This window comes from Triplophysa rosa, linkage group LG1 (genome assembly GCF_024868665.1).
Source record: "Triplophysa rosa linkage group LG1, Trosa_1v2, whole genome shotgun sequence".
Lineage (NCBI taxonomy): Eukaryota > Metazoa > Chordata > Actinopteri > Cypriniformes > Nemacheilidae > Triplophysa > Triplophysa rosa.
The window spans coordinates 3,621,787-3,634,588 of NC_079890.1; the positions used below are offsets into that span (position 1 = coordinate 3,621,787).

The 12,802-nt window shown below is 36.7% G+C and overlaps 1 protein-coding gene and 1 long non-coding RNA gene across 6 annotated transcripts in view; one reads left to right on the forward strand and one right to left on the reverse strand.

The window, feature by feature from the left end:
- LOC130558326 (NACHT, LRR and PYD domains-containing protein 3-like) overlaps window positions 1-12,802 on the forward strand; it is a 46,589-nt gene that overhangs the window by 6,815 nt on the left and 26,972 nt on the right. For all 5 annotated transcript variants that reach the window (XM_057340698.1, XM_057340682.1, XM_057340708.1 and 2 more), the window contains one exon: window positions 1,650-1,758. In XM_057340698.1, coding sequence (XP_057196681.1) covers window positions 1,709-1,758 — 50 coding nt within the window. In that variant the 5' untranslated portion in view covers window positions 1,650-1,708. The remainder of the gene's footprint in view (window positions 1-1,649; window positions 1,759-12,802) is intronic.
- Window positions 7,703-8,588, reverse strand: LOC130558359 (uncharacterized). Its single transcript, XR_008963422.1, has 3 exons — window positions 8,483-8,588; window positions 8,054-8,090; window positions 7,703-7,760 (listed from the first exon to the last, which is right to left on the reverse strand). It is a non-coding gene; the product is annotated as an uncharacterized LOC130558359 (long non-coding RNA).

Consider the following 12,802-nt stretch of genomic DNA (forward strand, 5'->3'; position numbering starts at 1 on the left):
GGCCAGGGCAGTCACTTCCGTGAGATACATGGGTAACGTGACGATGCGTGTACCTTACATTTAGTTCGGGGACAGGGCGGGGCGTAAATATATGTCCCATAGTCATGTGTTGTACAGAGTAAACCGACTAAATGGGAACGTGCAGTTATGCATATAACATGTTCCCAGAAGGAGGGAAATGAGGTACAACGAACACACACAAAGGGAATGACACATGCGACTTCATTTATATGCTGTGGGCAGGCAATCCCACCCACGTTGTCATGCGTCATTTTGTCAGGCACGAATATAGGTGTCTTCAATGGGAGGCGCAAGAGCACGATAACCCATAATCACGTGTTGTACCTCATTTCTCTCCTTCTGGGAACAGTAATTCATTTAGAAAACCATAATATCTGATTGTCTCAAGACAGCTTGATCTCACTCTTCACTATCACACATTTGACAGCAGAACACTGTTCATCAACATTTTTCCATGATTATTAGGATTGCAACATGCTTATGTAACAGGAACAGTAAAAACTTGGCTATTGCTATAATGGAAGTAAACGTGTGGTGCACATAACACTGCAAACACTAGCGCTCAGTGGGAAAGGCCAAAGATAATATATTAAAATGGTGCGTCACTGTAATAAATTGGAAGAAATGCAATGCTAAATAGCTGCCTGGAGGCACTCTGAGGCACTTTCTATGCTGTCCGAAAGGCCGCGGAGTGGCATGACTTTCGTTAAATGGACTTTGACATGGGCTGTAGATGCTATTTCTGCATGTGCTGAGAGCAACGCATATGTGCTGCTTTCGTTTGCAGTGTAAAAATACATTCTTAATGTGCCAAATTCGGACATTATAACTTTAGTACAATGGGCATAGTAAATCCAGCCCGCGTCTGTTCGTCAGCTTTATACTCAACAGCACATTGCTTCTCACTATTACTCGTGGGGATGCGTTTATCTATCTCAGCATACAGACAAACACGGACAGAGCCAGTTCACAGTGTAATTATGTGCTCTGAAATAATTTAAACGCTAAACAGGAAAACCACAATTCACTTACAGGTAACGAACCGTGGAGATCTTACCGAACGGTTCAATATCATATTGAGTATTGTGGTATCCCTAATGATTATACTACAATCAAAAAACTCTTTTAGCATTACTCAAAGTGACAAATGCCATCTATACAGTAAACACACAATTCCAACAGCCAGAAAAAGAAAAGTCAAACACTGTGGAGTCGAGAGCTACACTAAAGCAAACACTCTTCAACATAATGGCAACTTCAAATGACAAAACAGTCACATCTAAACCTCTAAGCTCACAGTACAATAGTAAGATCACAGTTTGAGCACACAGTGAGTTTGTTGTGCTGTTACATTTTGACCTCATCATGAGGATTCTGAAAGCTGATGGTGACATCACTGTGGCATCAAATTGTTGACTGGGAATGCATGTTTAAAACTTACAAGATGTTGAATATCTGAATGAGGGAGATTTTAGTTCACATCTAAAATAAATTCATGATAAAAAAATGTACTCATATGTGAGTGTGAGGGTAAAGTCACTGTGAGATCTCATGGTAAAGAGATGTTTGATCATGTTTTTTTTACTGTGAGATGTGTTTGATAATGTCTGTTATGTTTCTATTCAAAGCTACTTGAATCCAGTAATACAAACTCCAGAAGCCGGTGTCTCTAAAGAGTAACTTCTCCATGAATCATTTACCTGAACTCCGTGATGGATCACGGAAATCTGAACCTCTGTGAGTATAAACATGTGATTATCCACCCATTCAACACGTGAGGTCACACAATGATCTAGGAAAATCATTTAAAATGTTGCATTTATAGCCTATTATTGCTTTTATCCTAAAGTATGCATTGTTATTATTAGTGTCGGTATATATATATATTGAGTTTATATTGTTTAATTTAAGATATTATTTTATCAGCATATTGTTAGAACTGTGCTTTTGTGGTTATGCTCAGCATTATTTCGCATTATTTTAATTCCTGTGTAAATGCATTTATGCCGCTTTAGAGCCGCATTAACGCTCTGTGTAAATGCTCATTTTCGTGGTTTTAAGCCGCTTCAGATTCGGTTTCTGTGCCGCCTTTGCTGTGTAAAGACGACATAACAGTTACAGACTATTTAAAATGGCACGAGCGCCAACACCCCAGCCAGCACAGACACATGGGGCCCAGATGGGTTTGATGTGGGCTGTCTTCTGGGTCTCAGCCGGTTTTGTCCGTGGGTTCCATGTAGGCCCCACATGGGTTAGCCCAGATGAAATGAACACTGCTTAGTGTGCATACTACAGGCTGCTAAATGTAACACTGAATGTTGGAGTTAATGAGATAATGAAATGATAACAAGCAGAATCACTGATGGACACAGAAACAACAAGAATAGAAAGAAATAAAACACAACAACTGACTTCAGCCACAACCCCACAAACACCATTAACATCTTTACTTATTTATATTATTGAGAATAAACAGAGTTTCTTTCTGTTCATGTTTTACTAAAAATAACTGGTTTGATGTCACCATTATGATTATGGTGATCAGTGTTTGTTTTAGTTGTGCAGTTTGACTCTTGAGTTTTCAAGGTTAGTTTCTCTCTGATGGCTGTAGCTCATATTGTTGTGGCATGAAAGTCAGGAGAGATCATGATCTGATGCTTTTGGCTGATTTGTGCCGAGTTCATAATTAGTATGTTGTGGTGAATTTACTAATATTATGGAAGAATATTATGTGAGAGTGAATTTAAACCATTTTAAATTTATTATGAGAGCAGCCACAACTTATATCAGAAAATATGAGTTTAAAAAACTTTTGACACTTTCAACTCCTTCAAAGTGTATTCACACACAAACATCAAGAATCAGCAAATTAATCTCAACAATGGTAACATGCTTCATGCTGTAATCAAAGGTGGGTAGAGTAGCCAAAATCTTTACTCAAGTAAAAGTACAAGTAACTAGAGAAATTGTTACTCAAGTAAAAGTAAAAGTCACTATTTTAAAAATTACTTGAGTAAAAGTAAAAAAGTATGCAATGAAAAAACTACTCAAGTAGCTAGTTACTTAGTTACTTTGTATCTGATTATATAGGCCTACAACATAAAATTAATATTAACGCCAATATTTTAATATTACATTTTAATCAATATTTTTAATTATCATAAGCAGATATCTTTGCAATATACTAGAGAGACTAAAGAATAGACAAACACAGAAGAGACAAGCATTTCTGTAAATTTCATCTAGTCCTGATGTCAATAGTTTACACAACTTATTTAGAATAATAGACCATGTCAAACTAAAGCATGAACTAAACTCAGAGCATTTCCTAAGATGATCTAGAACATCTGCAGTGCTCTCTTAAATGAAATACACATTTTTGAACAAAGCTCATGTTTTCTCGTGTTGTGTCACGTGTGTGTTGTGAAACGCTCTTACTTGTAAACAAACAGTAAACAGTGAACCACACGCCCATCAACAAGTTTTCTTCCTTCTGTTCTTCAAATGTATATTTCTGCAAGCCCACGTCTCTGTGTCTGACAGGTAACGCGCATGTTGCGGTGTCTGACGAACAGGTTGCGCGGGTGCGCGCATATGGCGGGCATTTATCATAGCTGGCAAACAATATGACACATTTGCAGTTTTGATTGTATAGATATAGATTAATATCCACTTCATCCAACGCTCTCTGTGTTCTGCGTGTTCTTAAATTTCGCGCTACGAGGAGTAATCCTGCTTCAGATGATTCAGATCGTGCTGCGAACTGAACAAATCATTTGAACTGATTCATTAGCCTATTCAAGTGGTTTTGCCCATTGTTCAATTAATGCTTTCAAAAGAATCGACTCAGAAGAATCGATCACTCGGGAATGCCCGTAAAAAGAGACGACAACCTTGAAATAAACAACGCGTTTTAAAAAGCATATTTTAAAATGAAGGAACGTCACGCAATGTAAATTATGTAACGAAGTAAAAGTACAGATTAAGAGTGAAAGTACACACTTTTAATTTTACTTAAAAAGTACATCTTTTCCAAAATGTTACTCAAGTAAATGTAGCGCGTTACTACCCACCTCTGGCTGTAATGCATCATATGAATCTCATTTGTGACTCCCAGAATGCATTGCAGCATGAAGCATTTTACCATTGTTGAGGTTCATATGTGGATTCTTGATGTCTGTGTGTGGGAAAATACAGCAGGATTTCAATGTGCTTGGTCTACTTTAACATATGTTCAATTGTTTCTAATGAAGCTGTGCAGTGTTTTCTTTTGTATGTATTAATCTTATGTATTATATATGATGTATTAATCACTCAAAAGATCAATAAATGAACTCGCTAAATGACAATAGTCTATATTATGCAATGAACAGCATGTAGTATAATTTTCTCCTGAGTCTCTCACCATAACAATCTCAGCGCAGTCCGAGATAAACTAGCATTAAAAAACTCAAGAGTCAAACTGCACAACTAAAACAAACACTGATCACCATAATCATAATGGTGACATCAAACCAGTTATTTTTAGTAAAACATGAACGGAAAGAAACTCTGTTTATTCTCAATAATATAAATAAGTAAAGATGTTAATGGTGTTTGTGGGATTGTGGCTGAAGTCAGTTGTTGTGTTTTATTTCTTTCTATTCTTGTTGTTTCTGTGTCCATCAGTGATTCTGTTTGTTATCAATTCATTATCTCATTAACTCCAACATTCAGTGTTACATTTAGCAGCCTGTAGTATGCACACTAAGCAGTGTTCATTTCATCTGGGCTAACCCATGTGGGGCCTACATGGAACCCGCGGACAAAACCAGCTGAGACCCAGAAGACAGCCCACATCAAACCCATCTGGGCCCCATGTGTCTGTGCTGGCTGGGACACAACCTAGATAGTTAGACATAGGGTGCGTTTACACTTGGCATTAACATGCGACCTGTATCTGGATGTTGTCCACATACACATTGAAAAGACAAGTGTAAACGCGCTTCTGATCGGAATGTCATCCGATCAGCGTGTCCTGATCCAGAGGTAGTCGAGGACGCATTGTGATCGGATCTCAGTGTAATGTAAACGCAATCCAGACAGTTTATCTACATTTACCGGGACAATTTCACAGAAAACCCCACCCGCTATCATTATTCTCTCGCCTGGCCGAAACCTGTCAGACTGCGGAGCAGCTGACAAATGCAGCGGAAAGTTTACTCTTGCTCCCGAGCGTTGCACAGTCATTCATTTTCCCACGAAATTATCATGGATACTTTAACCTACAGAGGATTTATGTCAAATCACACGAGATGTTTTACTTCACCACTTCAGCTGTATCATCGCTGTATTTGTGACTGCCATGAATGGCGTTGACTCGCACACACAGCGCCAGCTTAAAACGCATCATTTGTTTATTTTCATGTCACAGACACGAATGGCAACACTATACCAGCTTGTTTCTAACATACGTGTGTGTTTTTACTGTAGCCTATACGGCGTAATCAACTCCGGTTCCCCGAGGGCTGCTGCCGCTTGTGTCTCGTACGGCTCTCACTAAATCCTTGGTGTTTCGAGTCTGACGTCATCACCCAAACGTGTTTTTTCATCAATTTTAACAATCATAGGTAGTTTAGATGGTTAGAGTAAGGTTAGGGTTAGGGTGTGGGTTAGGGTAAAGGTTTCGTAAGACTTGAAACACCAAAGATTTAGTCAAAACCAACAAGCCACGCCCACGGATCTGACTCGAAAGTACCGTCCCCGGAAGACAATTAAGCGGCAGACGGGCAGCTTGAAACGGAGCTCTGAATACACCGTATATCATTTACACACAGAAACAAGATTGTATAGTGTTGCTAATAGCTGATGTCAGTAAGCACGCTATTTAGGGCTCAGACCAAAGAAACGACGCGCTGTCACTTTCAGCCGAACCAACCCAAATAGACGAGAACGATGTAAGTGGTCGCTTTTGATCATAGGAACTTCGGCCGCACTGTAAAAATTGAACAGTTGGATCAACTTAAAAAAATGAGTACAAATGGTAAAACCTAAAAATGTTAAGTTGGACCAATTTAAATTTCCCAGGTAAAGAAACTGTAAAAAATTATGAGTTGGATCAACTTAAAAAAAATTATTCCAAATGGTAAAGCCTAAAAATGTAAAGTTGGTTCAATTTATATTTCACAGCTGACAAAAGTGTAAAAAATGATCAGTTGGATCAACTTAAAAAATTACTTCAATTGGTAACACTTAGAAAAATTAAGTTGGTCCAACTTAAATTTCCTTATCTATGAAAAGTCACCATCATGGTGATCAGTGTTTCCTTGAGTTGAGCTCTTGACCCTTGACTTTTGGTTATAAATTTGTTTGCCACTGTGTGTTTAAAGTATTTTAAAAACACACTGATTTTAAAGTATATTTATTATGCAATGCAAATGGGAATTTTATTGAGTGGTGTTGGTTGTTAAAATATCCATCATCCTGTAGTTTGATTCACTGATCTCATCTAGATTGCATGTTGTGCTGCTAAAAGAACATTATAGTGGAAGGGAATCATGCATTTTCAGGTTTAAAATGATTTGTGAAAACTGGATGCAAATTTAATCAAAAATAAATTTTAGATTAGTTAAGATGCACACAGACACCAGGAATCGGTGTATGAATCTTAACAATGGTGACAATCAACAGACTAATTCAGATAAACAGACCAACTGAAATGCATGCTGGGAATCATGAATGAGTTTTTTACTTTGATGTTACCCAGCATGCATTGCAGCATGAAGCTTTCGTTTATTGATTGTCACCATGGTTGAGATTCATACACTGATTCTTGATGTATGTGTGAATCTAAACTCTTCAGAAATTTAAGATTAAATTTGCATCCTGTTTTCACGAATCAGTTTATATGTCAAAATGAAAGCAAATCCATTTCCACTGTAGTGTTCTTTCAGCAGCACAACATGCGATGTAGATGAGATCAGTGAATCAAACTAGTGAATGATGGACATTTTAACAAACAACATTACTCAATAAAATCCTCATTTGAATTGCCATAACAAATACACTTTAAAATTGGTGTGTTTTTAAAGTACTTTAAACACACTGTGGCAAACAAATTTATAAATGAAAGTCAAGGGTCAAGAGCCCAACTCAAGGAAACACTGATCACCATAATGGTGACTTTTCGTAGATAAGGAAATTTAAGTTGGACCAACTTAATTTTTCTAAGTGTTACCAATTGAAGTAATTTTTTAAGTTGATCCAACTCATAATTTTTTACAGTTTTTTTACCTGGGAAATTTAAATTGGTCCAACTTAACATTTTTAGGTTTTACCGTTTGTACTCATTTTTTTAAGTTGATCCAACTGTTCAATTTTTACAAACATTGAACAGTTGGATCAATTTAAAAAAATGAGTACAAATGTACAATTGTAAAAAAGTCCAGCAAAAAAGTAATGTCTCATAGCAAGGCCAACACCCATGTTAAGGTTGTAATTTGCCAAAAAGCAAATCCTTGCGAGCTAGAGAAAACAATGCTGTTCTCTCCAAATGGGTTTCCTGCTATTACCAGGTGGTGTGAGGATCCATGTAGTCAAAGTAAAAATTATTTCTATAGTACATTTCACAATTTTGCATTGCTAAAGTAGATATGTATTTATGGCAAAAAGAGAACAGGAGCTGCGCCTGTTGGCCTTATGTCCCAGGCAGTGCAAGGATGAGCATCAGGGTGGGCTGGGTCTGTTGGCCTTGGGTTTCCCTGGGAATAAGACATGGAGACCAAAAAGAGATATTTAGATAACGTCTCATAAAACATTACATTTAATCATTTAGCACATCACAAATTGGTTTACAAATGTAACAATAAACAAAATATTACAATGCCTGGAAGTCACAGCTTTGGTCTATGGTTAAGGAGTGCAATAGGCTATTTATAGCAACAACTGTAATAATCCACTTTATTCAGATTTTCCATTGTCAGTGAGTATTTTTACATGTGCAAATATAGTAAATAACATAATAATGAAAAATCACAATAAATATAATACTTACATTTTTTTTGCTGCTCAACTGGAAAATACTGAAAATTCTGAGTTAAAAGGATAAAAACAGAACTGAATGATAAAAATATTTAATTACAGACAATTTATGTAACATGTGTGGGTAAACCATTCAACACAAACATCAATAAGTTAAAAAAGAGCTATACATTCACTAAAAGTGAACATAATAGCTAAAAGTGGCTAAAAGTCATTGTTTGTCATTAACACTAAGGTTACCCATTTAACGTTAGCCCCACAAGCTTCATCTTAACTTATATTCGTTAGCATCTCGGCTAAAACATGCGCTGCCTACACTGTGTAAATAAATGGTTTAAACAGCCAAAAGCGGCCATACAATTAGACGTGTCAGAGTATACATTTATATAAATAGTATATAGTTAGTATGTTTAAGTTATTTATATATTTTGACTTTACTTACATCCAATGGGACAGTCGAGAGGTTGTTGCGATCCGTTATTTTGAATTCCCGCCTGTCGCGCGAGCGGAACAACACCGGTGAACACTCGTGCCACTGATGTTTGATCGCAGTCGCAGACGGATCGGCGACATCAAAGCACAGTGCGAGCTATTTGTGAACTGACTGCTCTGTATGCTTTAGAGATGTTATTCTAAGTCCGCATGCGTTTTGTCATAAGGTGATCGGTCTGCGCAGAGCTGGAAAAAGTTAAACACACATACTAACGAAAGCGCCACATGACACATGCCTTGACTCTGAGACATTGGGCCAACAGCGCCACAGTACTGTGGAGGGCGAGACTGCACAATAAACACACAGAGCAGCTGCAGTTTGTTTGGATGGAAAGCACAACAACGTTTACATTTTCAAAAGATTTCAGTGACTTAGGATCTACTTGTAGAATAAAAATGTTTATTTATAATATATTAATATCATTAATGATATAATACAAATAGTAAGAAATATAAAATAATCAAAAAGCTTGCTGAAATTTTTCAAAATAACATTTAGCCTTTTCTAATCATGTGCATGATTTTAAAATGTGTGTTCACTTAGCAGGGGCCAAAAAACAAACTTTGGACTATTCTTATTCTAATAAAACATCAACATGATCAGACACTAAAAATCCCTATTTCATGCAGAATTTTTTTGGGTTCCTCTAGATACTGTCTTGTACAAGAGAGATTCTCCAGGACCCACTTACAAGTTTACAGATCTTACAAGAACCATTTTTTTAGAATTTGAGTTCCTTCAATAACCTGCAAAGCACTTTGAGGTCTCAGTGTAGTGAAAGGGTAACTCCAGAACTTCACAAATGAATGTGGGGTTATTCAAGAATCTTCTAGGTTCCTGGAAGAACCACAAAGACTATAGATGGTTCCACCATAACTCTTTTATTGAGAAAAAGAGCTTTGGAGCACTTAAAATACAGTTTAAGGTTCTTTGAGTACACAACAGGATATTTGAGGCACTTTTTATTTTTACTGTGTAGGGTCAAATTCATAAACTGCAGTTAACATAAACTATTAACAATGGCCGATATTTCTCAGTGAGAAGGTCTACGGTTACTCCTACTGGGCGGGTCTACACTTTTCATTCACAAAAATTGAAAGCGAGTTTAGCTGTTTCGCTTTTAATGAACGCGCATAACCGTTAAACAACACGTATTGATTCTGCATTTGCTCACAAACACGTTTGAAACTACGCCCGCGTTTCTCCAACATTTAGTGCATCTCAGGGAAATTATCAATTTTAACTCAAAGGGGAATACGCACAATTGTGTAGCTTGCATAATGACGGAGTCTCAATACAGATGTCAACGGAACACAGCGGAGTCTAAATGAAACAAAAGTAGCCAATATATGAAGAGTTCGATTTAAAAATGATGAACTTCGTTTTTAAAATAAAAATATCATGTTTTTATTGTGTTATCATGTTTTCATTGTATTTTATTGTGTAATTTTGCTGTTTTTTTTCCAAATCGAAACAAACCAACTGCAGTTTGATTTATATTGATTGGAATTCACCATAAAAAACATGATTTTTGAAAAATTAAAAAAATGAGTTATCTCATTTTGGAACCAAACTTTTGTGCAACAACTGTGCAAAACGAATGCAAACACAAAAAGCACTGGATATATTTTCTACCCGGGTTTTGAGGCCGGCTCGACAAATGCTCGGTTTTAATGGGCGTGCCGCATTGAAGATTTGGAAGTAAAGCGCCACTGTTAGCTTGTATAGCGGTTTGCGAAATAAACTTAGTTGGAGCCTTCTGTGAATTTGGTTAGAGACATAACGTTAGGTTACACATTTGCCCTGTTCGCAAGGGATTAGTATTATCTGGGGACCTCGTGTGATTTATAAATTACCTCCCCACCGCTGTATTTCACGTGGGGCATTCGCACGGATAATTGAAGCCTGTGATTTTACTCAAATTTACGGACTTATTTCCCGGATGTGATGGCAAGGCTTTGCGTATAGTTTGTATAGCCTAGTTGTATGGTGTTTAATGATATCCGTACCTGTCAGCATTTGAGACCCGTGAACGCGAACCGGACAGAAGATCACCACAATCTTCTCAAATGTTACAAGAGTTTCCATGATAAATAAACAAATGGGAGACTCCTGGTAGCTTATGGATAAGACCCAGCACCCGAAATCATACCAAAACACTTCAAAACAGCCTCCATTATTCGCAAACGGTGGATAAAACCTAGAAAAATGATATATGAGCCCGCAAAATCACAGAGATGACAATTCGCACAGGAGGAGTAATATTATCACAGGACCTCGGTGTTCATCAAAATATGGTAGGTCATTTGTGGGGGAATTTTAACTTTACAAATTACAGACATGGCCGATTCGCATGGGAAACCTGCAATTATTAAAATGACTAGAGGTCCCCAGGTAATACTAATCCCGTGCAAATAGGGCTCAGGACATATCAAGCGATCTCTAACAAAGCATTGAAGCAATAGTGACGCATAGTACAAAAATGTTGTACTCACATAAGATTGCTGCGCCATTCCTATCGGATCCAATATTGACGGCACAGCACTGCTTTTTAATTGTAGTCTTGTAGTTTTTAATCCAGTGTCGACCTGTGGCTTGTTCACAAAGGATCCGGGGTGAAATGAATTAAACAAACGCTCAATGTTTTACCCACGTGAGCTGGAACGTCTTTAAAAATAAACTTCAACCACGCATTACTAATGAACCGTTTTTGTTCATGTTTTCTTCAGTTATTGTGTTTTTTAACAGCAGATGTTTATCATCAATGATCAGTCATCACTTAATTAATCACTTCACTATCTCATTGATTTCAACACTACTTCAGTGTTTCTTTTTACACCCTATAGCAGTGTTTCCCAATCCAGTCCGATGGGCCCCAGAATGTTTTAGATATGTCTCTATATAAAACAACTGATTTAACTCATCAGTTTCCTCACAGAATATTTTAAATATCTCCTTAATGAACACACTAACAAGCTGATGAGTTGAATCAGGTGTTTGATATGCTATGAAAAACATAGGAATTTGATGAAAAAGGATATATAAAATGTTTTACTCAGAGTTTATTTTAAAAGAGCTGTCATGAAAAAAGATAATCACAATTTTCTGTAGCTTTAATTAAAAATAACAGGTTTTTGATATTTCAAGTAACTTTTAATCACTCTTCATTTGTAACCGTAATAGTAAAGCGACCACTGATTGTGCTCTGTGCGTGTGAAGTTGTGTTTTATGCATGTGGGTGCGTATGAACCTGTGTGTGTGTCTGTTTTCTATGTGTGGTCACTTTTTTTTGTTTTTATTTGTGTGTCTTAATTAAGTGCCTACAGTCAATATGTTTCATATCCAGCTGCTTTGTATCAACGAAATTGTATAAGGTACTACATTTGTAAAGTTGACTTGACTACCAATATATATTTGACTAACATTGCAATAAGCTCTGATCCAATTGAATCTTAGCTTACTTTGCCACTACAATGCATTTAAAAACACTTTTAGGCAAAGAAAACAGTCAAGAGCCCAACTAAAGCAAACACTGATTATAATAATGGTGTTTTTTGAAATTTCAACATTTTTCCACATTAATAACGGGTGCAAAAGTGATATTGATTCAATGCAATTAACATTGACAAATCAACATTTTTTAAGATTGATTCAATGATTTCTAGCTGTTAGCTGGCTGTCTGGGAAGTTAGTATAGCTTCCATAATCTATGCCTTTTGTAAATGGAAGTAAACACACTATTTCGGGTGAAAACCTGTTTAAAAGAGTGAAAACGACACACTCTCACTCACTGTACAGCCAACTCCAATAATGGAGAACTGTGTGCGTTTATTAGATATTATTTACTAGAACGATCTTGCTTGTATAAACACAATGCCCTGTGCTGTGTTTTACCTTTTTGTGTTTTTCTTATTTTCTCTTGTAAAGCTGCTTTGGAACAATGCACATTGTGAAAAGCGCTGTATAAATAAAATTGAATTGAATTCACCAGTTACTTCCTTTTAATAGTGGCGAAAACTTCTATTGTGGTATGTGTGTGGCTGCATGTATAATTATAATTATTGTAATAGTATATAATTATAATATAAAAATGTATAATGTCCCTAAAAAGACTGATTGAGCACTGCTGTGATGATCAAAAGGTGCTTGTTCTCAATGTACAGATATGGGACAGCAGAGGCAGTAATTTTTCAACATTTCCAAGGTATCAATGTCCTATAAATTGGGATATGCCCCCAAAAATTATATAACATGTTTAAATACAACGTT